At 39.0% G+C, this 23,659-nt stretch overlaps 1 protein-coding gene across 2 annotated transcripts in view; it reads right to left on the bottom strand.

Annotated features, from left to right (window-relative positions):
• Positions 1-351: 351 nt before the first annotated feature.
• The window catches only part of LOC127415432 (semaphorin-3F-like), a 59,766-nt gene continuing 36,458 nt past the window's right edge, over positions 352-23,659 (bottom strand). The window contains exons 3-18 of one of the 2 annotated variants that reach the window (XM_051654152.1): positions 20,718-20,878; positions 20,564-20,626; positions 20,327-20,446; positions 14,139-14,232; positions 13,349-13,468; positions 13,099-13,244; positions 10,157-10,271; positions 9,998-10,067; positions 9,082-9,226; positions 8,722-8,944; positions 8,482-8,570; positions 8,321-8,362; positions 7,496-7,653; positions 5,884-5,951; positions 5,657-5,784; positions 352-4,220 (exon numbers count right to left, since the gene is read on the bottom strand). In XM_051654152.1, coding sequence (XP_051510112.1) covers positions 3,804-4,220; positions 5,657-5,784; positions 5,884-5,951; positions 7,496-7,653; positions 8,321-8,362; positions 8,482-8,570; positions 8,722-8,944; positions 9,082-9,226; positions 9,998-10,067; positions 10,157-10,271; positions 13,099-13,244; positions 13,349-13,468; positions 14,139-14,232; positions 20,327-20,446; positions 20,564-20,626; positions 20,718-20,878 — 2,159 coding nt within the window. In that variant the 3' untranslated portion in view covers positions 352-3,803. The remainder of the gene's footprint in view (positions 4,221-5,656; positions 5,785-5,883; positions 5,952-7,495; positions 7,654-8,320; positions 8,363-8,481; positions 8,571-8,721; positions 8,945-9,081; positions 9,227-9,997; positions 10,068-10,156; positions 10,272-13,098; positions 13,245-13,348; positions 13,469-14,138; positions 14,233-20,326; positions 20,447-20,563; positions 20,627-20,717; positions 20,879-23,659) is intronic. The other variant, XM_051654153.1, reaches the window with a different exon arrangement.

The following is a 23,659-nucleotide window of genomic DNA, read 5'->3' as shown; positions in this document are numbered from 1 at the left end:
AGCCAGACCAGGAGTGGCGTCGGATTTCACGCCAACAGTCCGACTGCCAAGCTCAGCCACAGTTTTATGTTGGAAATTTCCTTCTTTTTGTGCACAGTTTTAACTTTTTTAAACAATTTTATTTTTTATTCCAAATCTGCTAATGCTATTTTTGTCAAAACAAACTTTGTGAAGATGTAAAACGTACTGGATGTATTGCACAGACACTCCCCCTACAGTCGTAACAGGGAGGTACAAGTAACGAAAGTAAACTCGAGTTACTTTTTAAAATATGCTTAATAGCGTATAGCTGTAAACATGTCAATGAAAATATAGGTGGTAAAACAGTTAAAATAACAAAAAATAGCTGAATTAAAAACAAAAACAGCAGTTTATTGTTATTGCTTTAAAAAACAACTAGCACCCAAACCCCGAAATACCATGATAATAAAATCATATTTATCACAAACAATCACATTAACATAAACCTACACAAAAATCTGTCAATACATACAGAACATATTTAGGAAGCTTCTGTTTAGTTCAATAACCAACACCAGAGAAAGATACAAGAGGACAAAGAAAGTCTATGTGGTGTTACATTTCCTCAGAGACAGACAGTGGGCCATTTTGCACAAAAACATCTCTGTGAAGAGGAAAGAACTGTAGTTTGGACTTTAGTATATGATCACCACCCTTCATTACCAGATAACATGTCTGGGGATAAAACCACCAACTGTTTCTTTACACATAGTCATTATAAATATGCCTCAAACATCAACTGAAGAGACACATTCTCTTATCCTTTCATATGCTGACATTAGTGGGCTAAGTATACACTACAGTATGTTCTCAAGAAAATTGTACAACACATTTCCTTGCACTGGTCCTTTAGCTTGGTGCAAGTGATAATCCATGGAAAGTGCTAGAAGAGGTAGACATTTCTGGCTTAAAACACTCTCTGCAACTGTTAATTAGGTTTTATGCCCATTTTCAGAACAATTATAACAATTATTCTTTTTATGCAATGCCACCTGATAAATGAAACGTGGTACACAGCTTTCTCTGTGTATAAATTCAATCTTGTGAATTCCAAGATTAATTTATATGCATAAATGTTTTTTTACAGTATGTAATAAACAAAGTATTCTGACTTATCCTAACTAAATGATTTCAAAAACATCTACCTCTTTCTCCAGAGCATTTCTCCATGTATCCTGGTCCTGTTAATAAACAATACATACAATGACAGTTTCCACCAACACCAGCCCTGTCCCACCACCAAAGAGCACAACTCACATGAATATGTACACTCTCACAATAAATATGTTGTATGGTGCGGGTGAAAAAGAGAGAGGGTCACGAGAGAGATGAGGATAGAGAAAAGTTTAGTACATATACATACATTTTCTATGTACATGTGTCATTGTCACACAACACAAAGCAGATACTGTGTTTATACACAAGCACAAAATATGACCACATATAGTATCACCATTGACAAATTGTGGAATACAAGACAAGCTGATTATGGTTTGTAGTAATGCTCAGTGAGAATGTTTTTAGTGGTCCGACTTTCATCAGAGTCAAAGATATAAACTCAATCCCTGTCCCGTACATATATACAACAGTCCAGATCAGGAAAGGGCAATTTGCTTATACATAGTTGTTTGGGAACAAAGAATGACAAAAAAGAAGAGGAACAACTAGCTGGTATTTTGTTTGCTTTCTCATTCAATAATGCACATTTTGTTTTGTTGTTGTTGCAGAGGCTTTACACTACAGTTAATGAAGTAGAAAGTCAGATTTTATTAATCAGAACAGAGATAGTTCTGATCGTTAATTCCTATTTTGTATATAAAACCTTTTTCTTTTTGCAAATCCTTGTTGCCATGACTTTCATTTTGGTCCACAATCTTATCCAAATAAAACATTTACCTGTCCAGGTACTACTACTAAAATTAGAGCTACTTTCTTTTTTAGTTTCATCACAAATGAAGGAAAAATATTATATATTTTAGTATTATACAAATCGATTTCAAAAATCTTTTTCATTGCAAATAAAAAAATTGTTAAAAATATATTTTTTTTTGTTTCTTTATCTATTCACCGGATTCTTTTAAATGACCAGTTAGTATTTTACAGCTTCACTGTTGAGGGTAGACAAAACTGCTTAAAATGAATATTCCGGGTTCAATACAAGTTAAGCTCAATCGACAGGATTTGTGGCAAAATGCTGATTACCACTAAAAGTAATTTCGACTCGTCCCTCCTTTTCTTTAAAAAAAAACCCAAAATCAAGGTTACAGTGAGGCACCTACAATGGAAGTGAATGGAGCCAATTTTTGGAGGGTTTAAAGCCAGAAAATGAAGCTTATAATTTTATAAAAGCACTTACATTAATACATGTTAAAACTTATTATTTTACAGTAGTTTTAGGGTTTGTTGACATTACATCATCATGGCAACAAAGTTGTAAAATCATGTTACCACACATATTGTTTATGTCTTGTGTCTATACTTTTGAAACAGTGAGTATTTTAATGTTTACGGCTTGGCACCATTCACTTCCATTGTTAGTGCCTCACTGTAACCCAGATTTTTGCTTTATGTAAAGAAAAGGATGGACGAGTCAAAATAAATTTTTGCGGTAATCAACATTATGCCACAAATGCTGTCGAATGAGCTTAACTTGTATTGAACCCAGAATAATCATTTAACTGAAACTCATGCGCCAACATGGTTAACCAAGCAGAATCATCCAGTTCAGTTTATAATGAAAATGTCATACTGTTCGTGAAAGATGCTTTTCAGTTTTCAGGCTTTCAATTTCTTTCATGGATCAATACTAAAATCATTGATCTTTTCTTAAAAGGACTTTAGAAAACTATAAAAATGTAAATGCTAAGAAGAGTAAAAACTTCAATGCTAAAAATGATGTCAAGATATATTGAATCATAATTATAGTCTTGCAACTAAGTACACCCAAGCATCCTCAGGGAACTGTGTTCAAATGCTCCAGTACATTCCTTCCATTGCAATATTTCATGGTCGAGGGATTTAAAGACTTCCGATTGAATCAGTGATCTCTAAATACATCCCTAAATACTTTTTGCAGCTTTGATGCCTCTATAGAAAAACTGTTTTTAAAACTTCTGGTAGTATTTACACTGTAGTCATCCATGCACTAAACATTTAGAGGGAATAGCTTATATTTTACATAATATGGCAGTAGTTTTGCTGGTTTGGCTGGACATTGTGTAGGAATTTATTGAGTACAGTTAAAAATGTTAAAGCACTTTGTTTAAACCTCACCATAGAAAATGACAAATGTAATTGGGGATATGAGCATATCACAGCCAGAATGAAATTGGTTGGGGGAGCAGAGCACAGAACATCAAACTGCACTACCATACAAAGGCAAAACGCAGTAACTACAAATTTGGTCAAAATGTACGAACGAGTTATGACCGAAATCAGGCCTCTTACGCTATAATCTGTCCTGTGACAGACGGACTCGGCTCAAATATGCTCAGATTCATGTACACATCAAAGCACTGCATTACTATGTGTGTATAAAGTTGGACAAAGAAATTACTTTGAACCTCAGATAGTTACTGCATTTGGTGGGCAGTGGACCTCAAAATGAAAACCAAAATTGGGTTCAGACACAGTCTGATAAATCTAAAGAATCAACTGAATCAATCTAATGAATCAATCTGTTAACTAAAAGATGACAGTACATAGTTATGGGACATATTGTTCATAGAGAAGATCCAAAGATTGACAGCCATTTGACGAACAGTGCCCAGATGCTGTTCCTTTCACTGCTCCTGTGGTTCCTCCTCTTCCTGTTCGCCTGTGTGTCTGCGGTTGTTGCGTTTGGGTTTGTGGGCTTGGCTTTGCATCTGCTGCCTGTAGGTCTGGCAGTACTGGTTGATTAGGAGCACCTCTGGCTGTGGATGGAGCTGCAGAGGGGGTGGGGGTGTCTGGGGAGGAGGGGGCGGGGGTGGAGGGTGATGATGCGAATGATGGCGATAATGCTCGGGTTCTACGGGGATGTCTGGCTCAGTCAGTGCATCAACGATCTCCCGGTCCAGGATCCGTAGAGAGATGCGGGCCACGGTGTGTTTGAAGTTGTTTTCGGTTGCCAGGCAATGGTAAAGCCCGGCATCTGATTGGGTGAGTGATTTCAGCAGGATGCCTTGACCCGTCTTCAAGACTTCTTGATCGCGATTGAGCTGAGAATGAAAAGGAATTGTTATATTGTTATACAGGAATTCGTATCAACTAGAGGACTTTTACATAGTTGTCTTCTGTATGCCAGCAGAACAATGGTACCAGTATTGTCTAGGGTTTCTATGTTAGATTAGTCCATGCAAAGAAAGCAGCGTTTAGAGCATGCCACCAATGGTGACAGTACATTCATTGTGTACAAACCTATACATCAAAAATTATAATCCTGCTAGTAATCTCCATTTTTTCAAAATGCATTAGTAATCTTTAAATAAATGTCTTTATTTAATGGATAGCTCCCCGAAAATTTTAAATTCTGTCATCATTTACTACCCCTTACGTTGTTCCATACCCATTTTATTTATTTCTTCCATGGAACACAAAAGGAGATGTTGTGCAGAATCTTAAGGCCTGTTCACACCAAGTCCGTTTTTTCGGTGCGATTGTTCGTTCCTAACGAGATTTTGAACGAGAAAAATGGATTCCGATGGCAGTATTCACATCGGGTCCAACAAATCATCCATCGACAAGCAGAAGTTTTTTTTTTACTGAGAGTGGTCCGATATTTTTTCTTCAGACTGTGATGAAAACTGACAGACCAATGAGATAAGATTTTTTTGTCATTTTTCCAGAGGTACTGCATCTGCTCAATCCAGCGCATTGGTGGCGCTAATCAACTCCCAAACAACGGCATTGAATGTGCAGCTGATACATACCCTCAAAAATTAAATACTTGAATCCTTTGTACCGCAATCAAAAACCTGGTCTGTTTTTGAAAGTCTGCTAATGGTGTTTTGTCTTAATGTGCATTATTTAATATGTATATCACTGTGCCTGCTATATTCTCATGGCATTAAAAACAGCAGTAGGGATTGGCAATTTGTTGGCATTAAGCTCGTAGTAAAATATCCAATAAAAAGACTTTTACATTCAATATTGCATGAATTGCAGAACCACACTGCTATTTTTATTGCAAGGATAATATAACAAAGTATTGTAATAATTTAAATAAAGACAGTGAAACAGTGTTTCACACCTACTGTACAGGGGTTAAATAGTTTTTCATTAATTTTTTTTAAATACTCGTTGTGAATAGATATTCCGTCATAAGTTCGTCTCGCAAAATCGTCAGGGATTTGGTGTAAACAGACCTTTAGTCTCAGTCACCAATCACTTTCATTGCATCTTTTTTCCATATAATAAAAGTGAATTGTGACTAAGAATAAAGTTCTTCCTAAAATCTCCTTTTGTGTTCCATGGAATAAAGAAAGTCATACTGTTTTGGAACAATGTGAGAGTGAGTAAATCATGAAGGAATTTTAATCTAATTGTACCAGAATATAGTTACAAACTACAGTATTTTTAACAGTGGGAGAGCTCCCTTTAAAAAAATTAAAATGGCAATTTATTGCTAGTGGAACACCAAAAACTGCCATCTTACTGCTTTCCGCTTGCCGTCCTTTTGGCAGAGCCATTTGACGGAGGCCTGAGGAGACCTCGGCTGGCACTCCAGAAATGTGCTGCTCCCCTCGACCCCAAACTGCACTGTCTCCCTCAGACGCTTCTCTACTGAGAGGGTCAGAGAGGGGCCATTTTCAAGTTTCAGAAAATATCCAGCACACTGAGAAATTATTCAACAACGTACAGTATAAGAGCCTGTATAAAAACCTTTAGCATTGAAGCCTCTGCATTGGCGTAAGGGATCTCCATGTTTGATATCCTGCCTCCTGCTTCTCCTAAAGATTCAGTCACAAAAGTTTTTAGAAGGTTTAGAAGAACAACCATGAACCAGACACGTAAAAAAAAATATATTGAGGTATCTCTTGTTTGATTTTGTTTCAAGACTAACTACAAACACCAGAGTTTATAAAGATTTATTGAAGGCCAATAAAGCTTTTCAGTCATGATGTCAATTTGTAGGCGAATTTGCCATGAATTCCCTCAGGAATTTCTAATGGCTTTTTAGATTAGTAGTTTTCGATTCATGAGTAAAATAAGATCTGTGTTTGTCATTATTAAAACAGCTGTCTCATTAACGTCCCGTGTACATGCTTGACAACTGATGTATAATTCACTGGACAACCGAACGCATTCTTGTGCCACCTAACAAAACAGAACACGGGTGTCTTGAGACAGGCTTTTAGAAGTTAAAGTTCTTTTTAACTTGACACGTTGTCTAAAAATCTCAGCGCTCCTGCCCGAGACGTTGAAAAAACAGTGAGACAAATACGTCAAGCGCATGTTTACATAGAAAAACAATTGAAAAACAGCACAGACAGATGCAAAAATACATTTGAGATGAACGGCCCCTTACGTAGTGGATTAAATCAATGTTTTAATGGATTTAAAACGTTCTGAGCCGTGTATACTGGATGTTTTTAATGCAAACATTTTATTCAGCGTGTACAGTATGTAGCGTTATGCATAGATAAAAAGTGAGAGAGTGCAATAATTACTGGATTTCCTTAAAACTTTTTTTTACGTTAATAGTACAGTATAGCGTATTAATTACTTTTGAGCTTTTGAGATTTCAGTCTTCTAAAGAATATGAGAGGTTGCTGAATATTTGAAGTGAATTTGTTTGGCATGGATGACTATTATATATTTTTTATTCACTTGATTCTGTTTCAAGAACATCTTATTTCTTCTTTAATTTGATTTGGGATTAAAATCTTATTTTATATCTTATCCTATAACATGTCTTGTATGCTTAAGATGACAAGAATAAAAAGAAGAAAATGTTTGTCTTTATGCATCCTGCAGTGGTAGATTACAATACGGCACAAGTAGTTTCGTGGAGATGAAATACGAAACATTGCATATATCCAGCATTTCAAATATACACCCAACTTTGAAGCTGCCAGAGAGAAAATAACTGAATAACTCTACAGGCAAATTCTTCTTTGGATGCTGCATCATTTACAATAAAAGGTTAAAAGTATTTTTCTTCAGTGTGGCAGGAGCAGGAACATTATGAAATGTATTCAGAAAAACACGGTGAAGAACATTTAACATGTGAAACACACTGAACATAATGTCTAGTAGGCAGGGGCAATAAATACTGTACTAACAACATCCAACACATTACAATAAATAGATTATAATAACAGTATACGGTCTGCACAGATAGGTGAGGTCATTGTGTAATTATTAACAATGTGAGGAGCATGGAGGGGGAGGGTGGGGGGGAAGTGCCACTTAGTCTATGTATCCTTTTGCACACATTTAGGGCCACAGACCACCCATCTGCTCTACAGTAGGTAAATAAATGTACTTTGACCTCTTGGTAGCCGGGGTGAAAGCAGAGCAGGTTTCTCCATCCCAAGCACAATAGGGGTCTCTGGCCAGGCAGCAGTCTGAACAGGCCTTGCCATAAACAGCACACCTGTGCAGGGACACCTGGGTAAGACCCCTTTCTGATGACACGTATAACTGTTGCTGTAAAATCAAAAGAGATAGACATAATGTTTATAGACAACACACTGTATTTGTTCAGTCATCATAGTCATTAATTATTAATTGTCTTTTTGAACAATGAACTGCATTAATTTAGCCAACAAGACAAATACATCTAAAAGAAGAAGAAAGTGTTATAATATTACTGGATGTACACTGCAAAAAATAATTTTCTTACCGAGTCTTTCTATCTTTTTTTATTTTCTATTAAAAATACCTAAAAATACTTACATTTTCAACATAAATTTACTTGAGAAGCAAAATGATGTAAGGTATTGGGCCTAAGTCTCTTTTTTTTTTTTTTCAGTGAAATCTAACAAAATTCAGTGAGCTTTATGCTTAAAATAAGAAACAAATATTTGCCAATAAGTTAAGAAAAATAAACTTAATTCAAACAGATTTTTTTTTTCTTACCCCATTGGCAAATATGTTTTATTGTATTAAGCATAAACCTCACTAGATTTTGTTAGATTTCTCTGAAAACAAGACTCAAAATATTAAAATATATACTTTTGCTTCTCAAGTAATTTTATATTGTTTTAAGGATGTTTAGATATTTTTACTGGACAATAAGACAAAAATACTTAGTAAGACAATTATTGTTTTTGCAGGGTATCTGTAATAGCATTTCCACATTTAGGTAACTTACCCTTTTAGAAGACATCTTCAGAGTTTTCACAGGTGCTGGCGTCTGAGCAACATTAGAGAGAGAATTAGAGATTCTTTTATTACACTATTCAAAAACATACATATCATCATGTTTACAATATTAGTTTATTTAACAGGAAAAAAGGTCACTGGTAAATTTACCTTGAAAACTTCAACCTCCTCCAAAATTAGCTCTTCTGTTGTGCTGATGTCTTTTGGTAAGACAATCACCTTCTGGACTGTTCCACGATCTAGAATAAGGGGTGTCCCATAAATAATTGGCCATGTTTTTGTAATTAGTGACAAATGAGTCACAATGCACCTACATATGCAACAGAAACCTAGACATCGCCCTGTATTTACTTTAACCGGAAGCGTTTGACATGATCTAAAATTTCTAACCTGTGCCCAGGAAGAGCACTTCATATCTCCCATCCACTGCATCCACCAGGTCAACAGCAATGGTGGTAAAACGGTAATCAACACCTGTCCTGACCACCAGGGGGCGCTTGTGTATTGGGTAAATGGGTTGATACATCAGTGGATGGGCACGCACGAAGTTTACAGCCTCATCAGAAAAGGCCTTAGTGGTGTGGAGATCAGGGGTGAAGGTTCCTCCAGGACACTGAGAAAAAAGAAAAGAAAAAAAAAGTATGTGATTTTTACAGCCTGTTAGGAATGCGATTAAAATTGAGATATCAACAATGATTCAACAATAAAATTTAACACATACAAAAGTTATTTTTTATAACTGATACTCACAGTCCCCGGTCGAGGGTAGGGGATTTTGCCAGTGTAGGGTGTCCACTGGTAGTTGTGACCATGTTTGTGAGAGAAGGGCCCATTGAAAACATTTCTGATATCAGCCATAGAATATACACACACAGCAGAGCCTTTAAACACAGAGCTGGAGAGAGAGAAAGAGAACGAGTAACACAGAGAACACTGGCATTATAAAAAACAGATTTAACAACATTAAATCATTATAAACACTAACATCTGAATTACAAAGACTGAACTGATGATTTGCAAATTAAAAGGAATAGTTTGTCCAAAATCATCATTTACTCATGCTTATTTCTTTCCAAAGCGGTATGAATTTCTTCAGTGGAACACAAATTTTTATAATGTATTCTACATAAATAATACTATTTCTAGAAATGCTTTACCCAAGTAATGTAATTTTAACCTTTATTAAAAGTCTGATTACAAGAATTTAAAATGTAATCCCTGACACTACTTTTGACTAAAGTAATTTGATTACAGTATTAATTACTTTGTACTTGTGTTACACCCAACACTGCTTTCAAGCTCCAAAAAGGACCATAAAAGCAGTCAATATGACTCCCAGTTCTAAACTTAAGCCATATGATAGCTTTGTGAAAAGAACAGAACGAATGTAAGTTGCTATTTATTGGAAAAGAACAGCTTGGACTTTTTGCTAAAAATTTCCATTTGTGCTCCATGGAAGAAAAAAACCCCATATAGGATTGAAATGACATGAGGGCGAGTAAATTATTTCAGAATTATCATTTTTGAGTGAACTATTCCTTATATATATATATATATATATATATATATATATATATATATATATAATAAAGAATATGTACAGACCACAGAATTCCTGAATGATTTAGGTAATGAAGTGTGTGAAGGAGTTCAGAGATTGTCTCACCCAGCTGTGGAGAACACCGCATACACAATGGGGTTGCGCTCATCATGGGTCCTCTGTATGAAAACATCTCCTACAAAACAAACATACAGCTGTCACACAGGCAGAGGGCTGATTATGGAAAAGCTGTGATCACGGAAGAGACAAAAACTAATGCCTTACTCAGTTCATCAAAGTAAGTTTCAACACCATCTGCACCAATCACAGAACAGACTAGGCGTGCTTTGAGGAATGTTGTCCACTTATTCACCAATGACCTTTGACCACCATCATCATTCTCAAGGGAAAGCACACACACATATAAAAGACTAGACCTTAAACAAACCTTAGGTTCATCTGATTTACATGACTCATTTGCATGACAAAAAAAATCATGATTAAAAGTTAAATATTAAAGGCAGAGTGCAGCTTAAAGGGATAGTTCACCCAAAAGTCTTCATTCAGTCACTCTCAACCCTGTATGACATTCTCTCTTCTGTGGAACACAAAAGCAGATATTCGGCAGAATGTTAGTCTCAGTTACTATTCACTTTCATTTAATCTTTTTTGAAAGTAAATAGTGACTAGGCGATATGACGACCTGGTGACGATATAAAGTGTCAATCGATAGAGATTTTGCTATATTGTGTATATCGCGATATGTAAATATCCATGTGCGCAGCATGGGCTTATCTATTAATGGGCAGGGCTTCATATGAGACAGAGAATTTTAAAAACATGGACAGGGTTTTTATGCATAAAATTTTTTTAGTTGGCTACCAAAGCAAATTCAATGACATTCATCTTGTGTTCGGGCGATTCATAAGCGCTAAATAAGCTTCTCATCTGACATGTGCATCTGTGTTTGATGTGTGTGTCGCGTGCGCTATCTCCGGAACAAGCAAGTGCGTGCGAGTTCAGCAGGCTTCCCGGTTTTTACAGGAGAGCGCAGAGCGGGATCACTCGCGCTACTTAATCATTTTTGACCCAGGACGGGACACATCTCCACAGCAAGGGACAATGCCTACACAAGTCAAAAAAATGAAGAGGAGCTTATTATTTAAACAGGTGAGACATCTGTTGTGAAGGTTCACAAAATCCAACACAGAGCCGAAAATTGTAATCTGCAAACTGTGTCGCATGACGGTAATCACTAGAATACAAGCAATCTGTTTTATCACCTCAAAATAAAGCATGCTAAATAATATTACGAAAGCCAAAAGCTGCGCATTAATTCAGTCATAATTATTATTTTATTTTTTGCAAGAAGTGTTCATATTTATTTAATAGTTATTTTCTGAAAGTTGTGATTACATAATTTTGGATATTTTCTGCAAGAAGTGTTTATTTACAAGTTTATTAAAAAAAAATTTTTTTTTTAAACTTTTTTCTTTGTTGCATTGCTTTGGAAGAGTTTCTTGAGGAAATTTTATAATAATAAAAATATTGGTCAACAGCATTTCAGACTGAAATGTGGCATAATGTGAAATTTAGCATTATGACAAGAATGATTTAAAACCAAGTTGTGTATTTTTTTTCTTCACTTGGACTATTGTCAAATAAAGACAACATTATATTTTTAACTATTTAATTCACTGACTGGATTATCCAAAAATAGGCAGTACCATATTGTTATTTAATATATTAAGCAATTTTTATTGATTTTCCCAAAAAATTACTATATTGTGATACAGTTGAAGACAGAAGTTTACATACACTTAGGCTGAAGTCATTAAAACTCATTTTTAAACCACTCCACAGATTTAATATTAGCAAACGATAGTTTTGGCAAGTCGTTTAGCAAATCTACTTTGTGCATGACACGAGTCATTTTTTATCGACTATATCACAATTCCAGTCAGTCAGAAGTTTACATACACTAAGTTAACTGTGCCTTTAAGCAGCTTGGAAAATTCCAGAAAATTATGTCATGTCTTTAGACAATTAGCCAATTAGCTTCTTATAGGAGGTGTACTGAACTGGAGGTGTACCTGTGGATGTATTTTAAGGCCTACATTCAATGCCTGATGGTACCACGTTCATCTGTACAAACAATAGTATGCAAGTATAAACACCATGGGACTACGCAGCTAACATTCCGCTCGGGAAGGAGATGCATTCTGTCTCCTAGAGATGAACGTAGTTTGGTGCGAAAAGTGCAAATCAATCCCAGAACAACAGCAAAGGACCTTGTGAAGATGCTGGAGGAAACAGGCAGACAAGTATCTATATCCACAGTAAAATGAGTCCTATATCGACATAACCTGAAAGGCTGCTCAGCAAGGAAGAAGCCACTGCTCCAAAACCACCATAAAAAAGACAGACTACAGTTTGAAAGTGCACATGGGGACAAAGATCTTACTTTTTGGAGAAATGTCCTCTGGTCTAATGAAAAAAACAGTTTGGCCATAATGACCATTGTTATGTTTGGAGGAAAAAGGGTGACCATACCAACTGTGAAGCATGGGGGTGGCAGCATCATGTTGTGGGGATGCTTTGCTGCAGGAGGGGCTGGTGCACTTCACAAAATAGATTGCATCATGAGGAAGGAAAATTATGTGGATATACTGAAGCAACATCTCAAGATATCAGCCAGGAAGTTAAAGATCAGTTGCAAATGGGTCTTCCATATGGACAATGACCCCAAGCATACCTCCAAAGTTGTGGCAAAATGGCTTAAGGACGTATTAAAATGTATGTAAACTTCTAACCCACTGGAAATGTGATGAAAGACATAAAAGCTGAAATAAATCATTCTCTCTACTATTATTCAGACTTTTCACATTCTTAAAATAAAGTAGTGATCCTAACTGACCTAAGACAGGGAATGTTTTCTACGATTAAATGTAGGAGTTTAAATGTATTTGGCTAAGGTGTATGTAAACTTCTGACTTCAACTGTATATATCATTATCATGAAATAAAATGACTGATACTGTGATATAAGATTTTGGTCATATCGCCCACCCCTAATGGTGACTGAAGCTAACATTCCCGCTAAACATCTCCTTTTGTGTTCCATGGACAAAAGAAAGTCATTTTTTGGTTGAACTATCCTTTTGAGAGAAGCAGCTTTTTGTCTAGCTGGTCTTTCTTATGGATGTAGTATATATGGATTTTACTCACCAGACAGACTCTGCCCACTCTAGCGAGAACGCTCGGAGCACTGCCCCCTGAAGCATCTAAACTCTTCTCCCGAAAAAAAAAGTAAAGTTTGTCATCATTCTTCTCGGCACTGTCGGGAATCTTCTGGATTTTTATAAACACAGGCTCTGATGGAGAGATAAAGGGATTTATGAAGAGATAAAGATATTATTTTGTCAGTGGTCCGTCTGTCTTGTAATTACATCACTGCATTTCTAAGCTCGCATCATACCGTTCAGCCATCGAGAGTCATACTGCTCTGTTCTGACAGCAGGCCTGTCCCCCAATGTCCTAAAGATAGCTGGATCAGTACCCATGAAGTCCACGTGCACTCCAGAATACAAGTTCCCATCTGAGGAGAAAGAAGAAGAGAGATACTTTAGGATGAACAAAGAGCTAAAGATACACTATATGGCCAAAAGTTTGTGGACACCCCCTTCTAATTAACGAATTTGGTTACTCCATTAAATCCAGTAAAGAAAAATCTTAATGTTTCTTTATGTAATGGCTTGGGCTTTGTGTGCTTCCAAATTTGTGGCAACAGTTTGGGGATAGCCCTTTTCTGTTTCAGCATAACAATGCCCCTGTGAACAAAGTAAGGTCCATAGAGAAATGGTTTACTATGTCTGGCAAGGAAGAAATTGACTGGCTTGCACAAAGCCCAGACCTGAACCCCACTGATCACTTTTGGGGTGAACTGGAACAGCAACTGTAAGTCAGGCCCCATTGACCAACATCAGTTCCTGACCTCACTAATAGCCTTGTGTCTGAATGAGAGCAAATCCCTGCAGCCATGTTACTACATACAGTATAGTGGAAAGCCTTCCCAAAGAGTGGATGCGGTTATTAAAGCAAAGGGGGAAATTGATGCCTAAGGTTTTGAAATCAAATATTCATCAAGCACATATGGTGTCCACAAACTTTTGGCCATATAGTGTAGATTATATAAAATAGAAGGCTCCTCACAATGCTAGAAATTCTTAAAAAAGAAAGAGAGAGAGCAGGAGAGAAAGAGGTCTCACTAATCAGAGCTGCTGCATTCTCTTGGTGGGGGTCATATGGAGACTTTCCTTTTCCAGAGTCAACATAACCAGGAACCAGCCGGAAGAGATATTCCTACACACAATCACAAGCATACACAACATAAACATGTTGAGTGCGATTGTACTGTAAACATCATGTGTGTGGGTCAGGTTTTGCCTCCATTTGGTGACTAAATCTCCCCTCAAGAAACCAGCCAGCGGTCTCCACAAAGAAAATTACTTAATAAACATACTAAGGGCTCTATTTCATGAGTGCGCAAAGTGCAGCGCTACGACCGTGCACAATGGCGTATCTAATTTTCATGAGAGTGCTAATTCTAAGTGCAATTTTCAAGCCGGCACAAAGAGCAAGTGGGCATGGGTGGGAGTGTTTGCGCAATATGTGGGTGTATGTGTGCAAACATTGGGGGTATTGTATGTAAATGAAGTGCCGCAAAGTGCAATTTGCTATTCTTCTGAGAAATAGTTATTTGCGCTAAGACAATTTAAAAGGACGTCTGTTTTCAGCGCAAAGTCCAAACTCAGTTCCTGCATTTGCAGTTTGGAGATTCCAACAGCAGGTGGTAATAAAGTCCATGTCTGAACTCTGAAAATAAAGTGGAACATCACATTATATCCATGACAAACACTATTGTCAATGTTTGTTTTATGAAACAAATATTTATTAGATTTGTGTTAAACTATCTTTAGGTAATTTTTTTTATATATATTAATATTATTGTTTATGTTTATATTTACAGTTATATTTACAATCTAATTTGTTTTGGTATTTTTCCACCTGTTGTCGTAGAGTGATTTTTAAGTCACTGCAAAAGGAGCCGGTGGAAGAAGTTGCAGAGAGTAAAATGTATGGATTTGGTATGATTTGCACAAAATAATATACATTGCTGTGAAAAAGTATTTGTTCCCTGTCTGTCACTCACTCGACGTTGTGTCGATGTAGTGACACTAGGGGTTCGATCTTGAGAGCCCCAATCACCTTTGCTTAAAATAGAAAAGGCAAATGAAAATTGGTGAGTGGAATTTGCATGCCACTCTCCGCCCCAGACATACGGGTATAAAAGGAGATGGCGTGTGTCACTCGTTCAGATTTTTCTTCAGAGCCGAATGCTTGTGTGTTCGTCCTCTCACCCTTTGCTACGCTGCTGGATTCTTACGGCGCATATCAGTGGTCACCCTCACACGGTTGAGTGCTATGTTTCCCCTGGGCACTTCGGCAGCCTGCTTGTGGTCCAAGAGCAGCACCTGTGGCTCAAACTTGCGGAGATGCGTGACACCGAGAAAGTCCCCTTTCTTGATGTGCCTATCTCCCAAGGGGGGCTTTTTGGCACCTCAACATACTCGGGCTTCAGGTCAACTGGGAGAAAAGCAAGCTCTCCCCTGTGCAGAGCATCTCTTTTCTCGGTATGGAGTTGGACTCGGTCGCTCTCAGGGCACGTCTTACGACCGAACGTGCTCAGTCAGTGCTGACCTGCCTGAAGACCTTCGGGCAGAAGGTAGCGGCGCCAGTGATACAATTTCAGAGGCTCCTGGGGCATATGGCATCCTCGGCGGCGGTTCTCCCCCTCGGGTTGATGCATATGAGACCACTTCAGCACTGGCTACAGACTCGAGTCCCGAGGATGGCAATCCCTCACGACAGCGCGACCTGATCAACAGGTTCCTCAAAGGCGCGAGGAAATTGAATCCTCCTAGACTGCGCCTGATCCCCTCTTGGGATCTCTCTGTGGTCCTACCTGCCCTACAGAGAGCCCCGTTTGAACCCCTGGAGCAGGCCGAGCTCAGCACTCTGTCTCTGAAGACGGCCCTCCTGGTGGTGCTCTATTCCATCAAGAGGGTGGGGGACCTGCAGACGCTCTCTGTTACCAGCGAATGCCTGGACTTCGGGCCTGCACACTCTCACATGATCTTGAGACCCCGGCCCGGATATGTGCCCAAAGTTCCCAACACTCCTTTTCGGGACCAGGTGGTGAATCTGCAAGCTCTCCCTTCAGAGGAGGAAGACCCGGCCTTGTCGTTGCTGTATCCAGTTCGCACCCTGCGGACCTATCTGGACCGCATGCAGAGCTTTAGACACTCGGAGCAGCTCTTTGTCTGTTTTGGAGGACAGCAGAAGGGGAAAGCTGTCTCCAAGCAGAGGTTGGCCCATTGGATTGTGGATGCCATTTCTCTCGCATACCAGTCGCAGGACTTGCCGTGCTCCTCGGGAGTCCAGGCGCACTCCACTAGAGGTGTTGCGTCCTCCTGGGCACTGGCAAGGGGGGCCTCTCTAGCAGACATATGCAGAGCTGTGGGTTGGGCTACGCCCAATACCTTTGCGAGGTTTTATAAACTACGCATAGACCCGGTTTCGAACTGAGTGTTATGCGGTAACAGCAGGTAGACCAGGCAGCCGGTTGGGTGTACCGCTTGCATTGCGCCTTTCCCCTTTTTCGAAGGTGATAATGTGAGCTTTTTGTCCACAACAGTTCCCCGTACCGGTGAACTCCGGACACCTCTTTAATTCTTTAGCACTGTCCGGAGACAAACTCGGCAGAGGAGTAACACCAACTGGCCCAGTACTCGTGGTATTCCCCTTTTCAGGTGAGCCTGTGTGCTTGGGCTCAGTGCTCCATGCGTGGTGATTCCCCTTTGGTAATCCCGTATGATGAGTTTCCACTGTTCAGTTTCCCCCTTAGGTGAAACCTGTGTTTCCCCTTGTCAGAGCTTTCTCTGTCTCGGCCACTGTGCTGCGTACCCTCTCTGTAGATAAGGTCCTCATGTGGTATCATTCCATATGTGTACTTCCCCGTTGGTAAGTCCATGTGAGGTATGATCCACATGTTAACCTCCCTCCGGTAGGATGTGGTCTCCGTAGTGCTCTCCTTCCTATTTTAAGAGCACTTCCCAGTGCTATTCTAGAAAGTGCTCGGCGGGAGATTGCTTAACAGCAAATTAAGAAAGTCACCGCTGGTAGACTACTTGGGAGATGCCTTACCTAACTCGCTGGAAGGTCACAACATGGTTGAGCGCTCGCTGTGAGGCACGCAGCAACTTGCCCGTGTCCACTCTTCCGTGCCTCGTGACACAGTTCAGTGCCTGCGGCATTTCCTATAGGAACGGTGGTGGTGTGGTGGGCTAAAGCACATAACTGGTTAGAAGGTTGCTGGTTCAATTCCCACAGCCATCACCATTGTGTCCTTGAGCAAGGTACTTAACTCCAGGTTGCTCCAGGGGGATTGTCCCTGTAATAAGTGCACTGTAAGCCACTTTGGATAAAGCGTCTGCCAAATGCATAAATGTAAATGTAACCCCTAGTGTCACTACATCGAAACAACGTCGAGTGAGTGACAGACAGGGAACGTCTTGGTTACTGATGTAACCTCTGTTCCCTGATGGAGGGAACGAGACGTTGTGTCCCTCCTGCCGTGGCGCTGAACCGGCCGCTGACATGGCCGGGACTCTCTATCGGCTCCTCAGCATAAATCTGAATGAGTGATGCATGCCATCTCTTTTTATACCCGTATGTCCGGGGCGGAGAGTGGCATGCAAATTCCACTCACCAATTTTCATTGGCCTTTTCTATTTTAAGCAAAGGTTATTGGGGCTCTCAAGATCGAACCCATAGTGTCACTACATCGACACAACGTCTCGTTCCCTCCAACAGGAAACAGAGGTTACATCAGTAACCAAGAGGATTTCCTGATTTCTTCTATTTTTGTGTATTTTTTCATACTAAATTGTTTTAGATCTTCAAATGAGATAAAACATAAAAAAAGCAACCTGAGTAAACACAAATCACTGTTTTCAAATATATTTATTTATTTATTTTTTTTTTATCCCCTTTTCTCCCAATTTGGAATGCCCAATTCCCACTACTTAGTAGGTCCTTGTGGTGGCGCAGTTACTCACCTCAATCCAGGTGGCGAAGGACAAGTCTCAGTTGCCTCTGCTTCTGAGACCGTCAATCTGCACATCTTATCATGTGGCTCGTTGTGCATGACACTGCGGAAACTCCCAGCATGTGGAGGCTCATGCTACCCTCCGCGATCCGTGCACAACTAACCACACGCCCCATTGAGAGCGAGAACTACTAATCGTGACCACGAGGAGGTTACCCCATGTAATTCTAACCCTCCCTAGCAACCAGGCCAATTTGGTTGCTTAGGAGATCTGGCTGGAGTCACTCAGCACACACTGGATTCGAACTCGCGACTCCAGGGGTGGTAGTCAGCGTCAATATTCGCTGAGCAACCCAGGCCCCCATGTATTTTTTTTATTGAAGCAAAAAAGTTACCCAACACCTATATCACCCATGTGAAAAACTAACTGCCCCCTTAAACTTAATAGCTGGTTGTGCCACCTTTAGCGGCAACAACTGCAACAAAACGCTTCCGATAACTGGAGATCAGTCTTTCACAACGCTGTGGTGGAATTTTGGCCCACTCTTCTTTGCAGAAATGCTTTAGTTTAGCCTAGGTTTTCGAGCATGAACTGCCCATTTAAGGTCCTGCCACAGCATCTCAATTGGGTTCAAGTCAGGACTTTGACTAGGCCACTCCAAAACTTTAATTTAGCTTCTATTGAGCCATTCAGAGGTGGACTTACTCCTATGCTTTGGATAATTGTCTTGCTGCATAATCCAGTTGCACTTGAGCTTCAACTCACGAACTGATAACCGGACGGTCTCCTTCCGGATCTTCTGGTAGAGAGCAGAATTAATGTTTCCCTCAATTATTGCAAGTTGCCCTGGCCCTGAAGCAGCAAAGCATCCCAACACCATCACACTACCACCACCATGCTTGACCGTAGATATGATGTTCTTTTTGTGTAACTCTGTGTTTGATTTACGCCAGATGTAATGGGACCCCTGTCTTTCAAACAGACTCATCAGTCCACAGAACATTCTCTCAAAAGGTCTGAGGATCTTCAAGGTGTGTTTTGGCTAAATTCAAATGAGCCTTAATGTTCTTCTGGGTTAGCAGTGGTTTTTGCCTTGCCACTCTTCCATGTATGGCATTTTTGCCCAGTGTCGTTCTAATAGTGGAGTAATGAACAGTGACATTTATTGATGTGAGAGAGGCCTGCAGTTCCTTGGATGTTGTTCCTGGCTTTTTTGTGACTTCCTGGTTGAGCCGTCGCTGTGCTCTTGGAGGAATTTTGGAAGGTTTGACACTTCTGGGAAGGTTCACTACTTTGCCAAGTTTTTTCCATTTGGAGATAATGGCTCTCACTGTGGTTCTTTGGAGTCCCAGAGCCTTTGAAATAGCTTTGTAACTCTTCCCAGACTGATGTATTCCAATCACCTTTTTCCTCATCATTTCTGGAATTTCTTTCAACCTTGGCATAGTGTGCTAATGGGTGAGACATTTTAGCCAACTTCATGCTGCTGAAAAAGTTCTATTTAGGTGTTGATTTGATTGAACAGGGCTGGCAGTATTCAGACCTGTGTGTGTCTAGTCCAGCTGAACCCCATTATGAATGCAGTTTCATAAATTTGGGGATTTAGTAATCCCAGTTGGTATTGGATAACTTTTTTGCTTCACTAATTAACATTATCATTTAAAAACTGTATTTTGTGTTTAATTAGATTGCCTTTGTTTTATGTCAGATTTTATTTTTGAAACAATTTGGCATGAGATATAAACAAAAATAGAAGAAATCAGATGCTCAATACTTATTCACAGCACTTTAAGTCTATATTTCTATTCTTCTTATTCATTGCATACAGTCCATTTACACTACCAACTTCTTATGAATGTGCTGTCATTGTTTACATTGCTGGTGCTTGAGGGAATGGACTACTGTATATATTAGGACGCAGACGCTGCAATAACCAGAAAAGAACCTCTGAATTAAATTGCACTTAACCCAGCACTAGTGCTTTGCATGCGTGATTTTGCCAAACTCACTTGCACCTAGACTTAGCGCATACTTGCACAAAAATACCAAAACTTTTTACTTTGCATGTATGACTTATGGCATAGAACTGCGCTTAGCACTAGCAGTCTTAAAATAGGGCCCCATATAATCTTTTAATGAAAATCTAAAAATGCAAAAGGTATGTGTAAGGGTTAGGTTTAGAGGTAGGTGTACAATTAGGGGATAGAAAATTTGATTGGCTCAGTATAAAAGCAGAAGTGAATGAATTATGATGAAAACAAATGTGTGTGTGTGTGTGTGTGTACCTCAGCTCTCCAGCCTCTGTTGATGAAGGTGCAGATGGGTTTATAAGCTCCTGTGCCACAGGTATACAGGTGAGTCCTGTTCCACGGTTCGATCAGACGCACAAAGTTAGCACACTCACCCTAAGAACACAAATGCAAATTAGAAAAGAGGAGTTTTACATTTATTGATTTAGTAAAGAATCTGTTTCTGTGTCAAAAATATTCAATATTGAATCCTAACAGACTAAAAAAATTTACCTGTCCACCTTTGCCGGTTAATTTACACTCTCCCTTTCTTTGTACTGTCGCTGGCCAGTGAATCTGAAAACACGCACAACTTTTTGAAATACTGAATTGAAATAACCAAACTCTGATATGCAGATTAAATACTGTAATAGATTCTTGGTCTTACAATAAGAGGTTCTTTATTGACATTTTGCATGTCCAGGGAGACCACATATTCGCGGCTGCCCAGGTAGAGCCGTCCCTGGTCCTGATCCATGTGCAGGATTCGGTAGTCACTGGTGTTGAAGGAAAAGCTGAACGGCCGTATGGTTTTTGTCTCCAGTAACTCTAAGAAACAGAAAGAAAATATCAGGTCAGAGACCAGCATTTACCATAACACCAACAAAACTTTCCAAACCACCAGTGGCATGTCATATATGAAAATGATGTTGTCATTTACTCAATTTCATACCGTTTCAAACTCGTATGAATTTCTTTCTTCAGTGGAACACAAAAGGAGTGGGCAGAATGTTAGATACTGACAGCCTCAGTCACCATTCACTTACATTGTATGGAAAATAGCGACATCAACATTATTCAAAATTTCTCCTCTTGTGTTCCATGAAACAAAGAATGTCATGCGAGTTGGGAACGACATGAGGGTGAGTAAATGACAACAGAATTCTTATTTTTGGGTGAACTATTCCTTTACATATTTTTTCACACAGCAGGCACTGGTGGTTTCCAACTCTCTCTTCTTTTTTAAGTCTCTGTTTGTCTTTCTATAAGGGAGGAGACGAGGGGGAACAGAGCAGGTGCAGAGATGAGAGATGGCCTCAGCTGTCTGAGCATGCCATGCTCTAGTGTACTAAGTGTCTATTCCCTGTCTCTATCCCTTTCAGCCAAAGACACGTCACCAATCAAAAGTATGCATTTTATTTAAATCACATAAAAATTCACATAGGTTTAAATGACAAATACGTGATTACATGCATTGTACAATAAAAGTGGGATTTCTCTGAAGGGTGAGCAAGGGTTTAAGAAGCTGGTTGACTTTAAACATAAATCTGAGGTTATGAGGACGTGCTGAAATCATTGCCCTCTTGACAGTTCGAAAGTAAGTGCATGATTTTAGTGGAGCAGAACGGCACAACTGACATAGACCAAATCTATAAATTACTCAATGTTAGCCTCATACCACACACCACTTTGATCTCAGAGGTATTACTGCGCTCTCGTCCAAACACCAAACTGTCGGTCCAGCCTTACATGCTGGATAAACAGAAATAGCAATGGGCCGGTGACAGGAAGGTCAGAGCAAGTGGAAAATCTTTTAGATAATGTATCAAATAAAGATGCTTATTAACCTCTGGTATACAGGATTGACAAAAAATTATAGTCACTCAGCTGACAGTTATGGTCATTTTTCAAGGTGACATCCTGAACAGAATTATTGTAGCTTTTTTAACATTTCACTAGTTACACTGTACAAAGTTGTAACCTGCAGTTGTTACCAATTTCTACCGATTTAACCCTTAAAATTAATGTATTCAGGTTGATTCAGTTGTTAAATAATATTTTTGCCTTTAATCAAAACAGATTATTTAGATATTACCAGATTAGGCACAGTTTTTAGGTTAACATTTCTTTTTTTAGTGTAGTCTTGAAAATTTAGTTTTTTTTTCCCTTCAATGTATGTTTCAGTTTTCATGCATTGTAACTCCAACACAAGTTCTTTCATCTGCCTATGGCGACACATGGCACTTTTTCAGAAAAGGAGGAAGCAAATTGTTTTATATGTCAATGAAACAACCACTAATCGGGTGGTTCTGTTTGACAGAATTCTCCTGTAGTCTAATTTCAGGCTTGGAAGAATAATTAGCTTAAATTGAACTATCCAGAATTGCTCGAAAAAACCCAAAACTAAAGTCATCTTTGTCTGTAGTTTACATTTATAGCTTCGGTTTGGATTTCGTTCTTTTGCAAAGTCAATTTTCTTTAAAATCTAATTTTATTTAATGAAATATTTTTTCGCCTCTTCGGAATAGTTATCATTAACGATAATAACCATAGTAATCATTGAGCAAAAAAACATCCAACCATTCAGAGAGTCAATGTGAATACTTCCATGAACACATGCATACGAGATCAGGCATGGATGGACGAGATACCACACATGCTCTCAATGTGTGTGCATGTCTGTGTGTCTGCACGTGTGTGTGTGTGTGTGTGTGTGTGTGTGTGTGTGTGTTAGATGTTGTCCACAGGGCTTTAACTTGGTTGCGAAGTGTGCTGAGCTGTGTGTGTGGTTCTGGCAACTGTATGGGTGATCCTCCAGTCATGTACAGAATCTCTGGGCTGGGATTCCAGACTGCTCACTGTGCACTGGGGCCACAGATCTTTTCTAAGAGCTCTCTCTCATCCCTGTCCAACAGGCTTCATCCACAAAATCCAATGTCTGTTGGCAAGAGCAGCTCAGCTTTTCTTCAGATAGGAGGCACCTGACAGCCTGCGAACGTCAGGTCAGACCTTGACCTTTACCTTGGTACAAACAACCTCAAGCACTCATACCTGAAAGAGGGGAAGTGATGTCACTTGTGTGTTAGTATTTTGAGAGATAGTGATGTAATTTAAAAAGGACCTGACACATTTTTTTGCAAGAGTTTGATAAGCTTTTAAATTAACATTTTTTTTATTACAAATTAAAACATTAACATTTAAACAAAAAATAAAAACATTACATTTATTAAATGCAACTTTATTAAATTTATAACATTTATTAAATTAAAAAAACTTATTGAAGTCCCTAAGTTCCTTTAATTTAATTTAACTGAAAAACTTATCAAACACTTGCAAAACCAAACATTGGTCATTTTGTGTCAGTTAAGGTAATTTAATTTGAAATACTTACTAAAGTCCTTTAAGTGATCACTGCAGTAATCAGCATGTCATCATATTAGCAAATGCCTCAGAATAGCCATATTATACATCTTTTTTTGAGCTCTGGGTAAAACTGCTCCTCTTAACTGCTATAAGAAATATTTAAATTACTTTTTTCCGTGGGTATGTGCATACATTAGATGACTTGACATAGGAGCTGTGGCATCTAGTTAGACATTAGATTATCTC

This window comes from Myxocyprinus asiaticus, chromosome 24 (assembly GCF_019703515.2).
Source record: "Myxocyprinus asiaticus isolate MX2 ecotype Aquarium Trade chromosome 24, UBuf_Myxa_2, whole genome shotgun sequence".
NCBI lineage: Eukaryota > Metazoa > Chordata > Actinopteri > Cypriniformes > Catostomidae > Myxocyprinus > Myxocyprinus asiaticus.
This window is presented reverse-complemented; position numbering and strand designations above follow the sequence as displayed.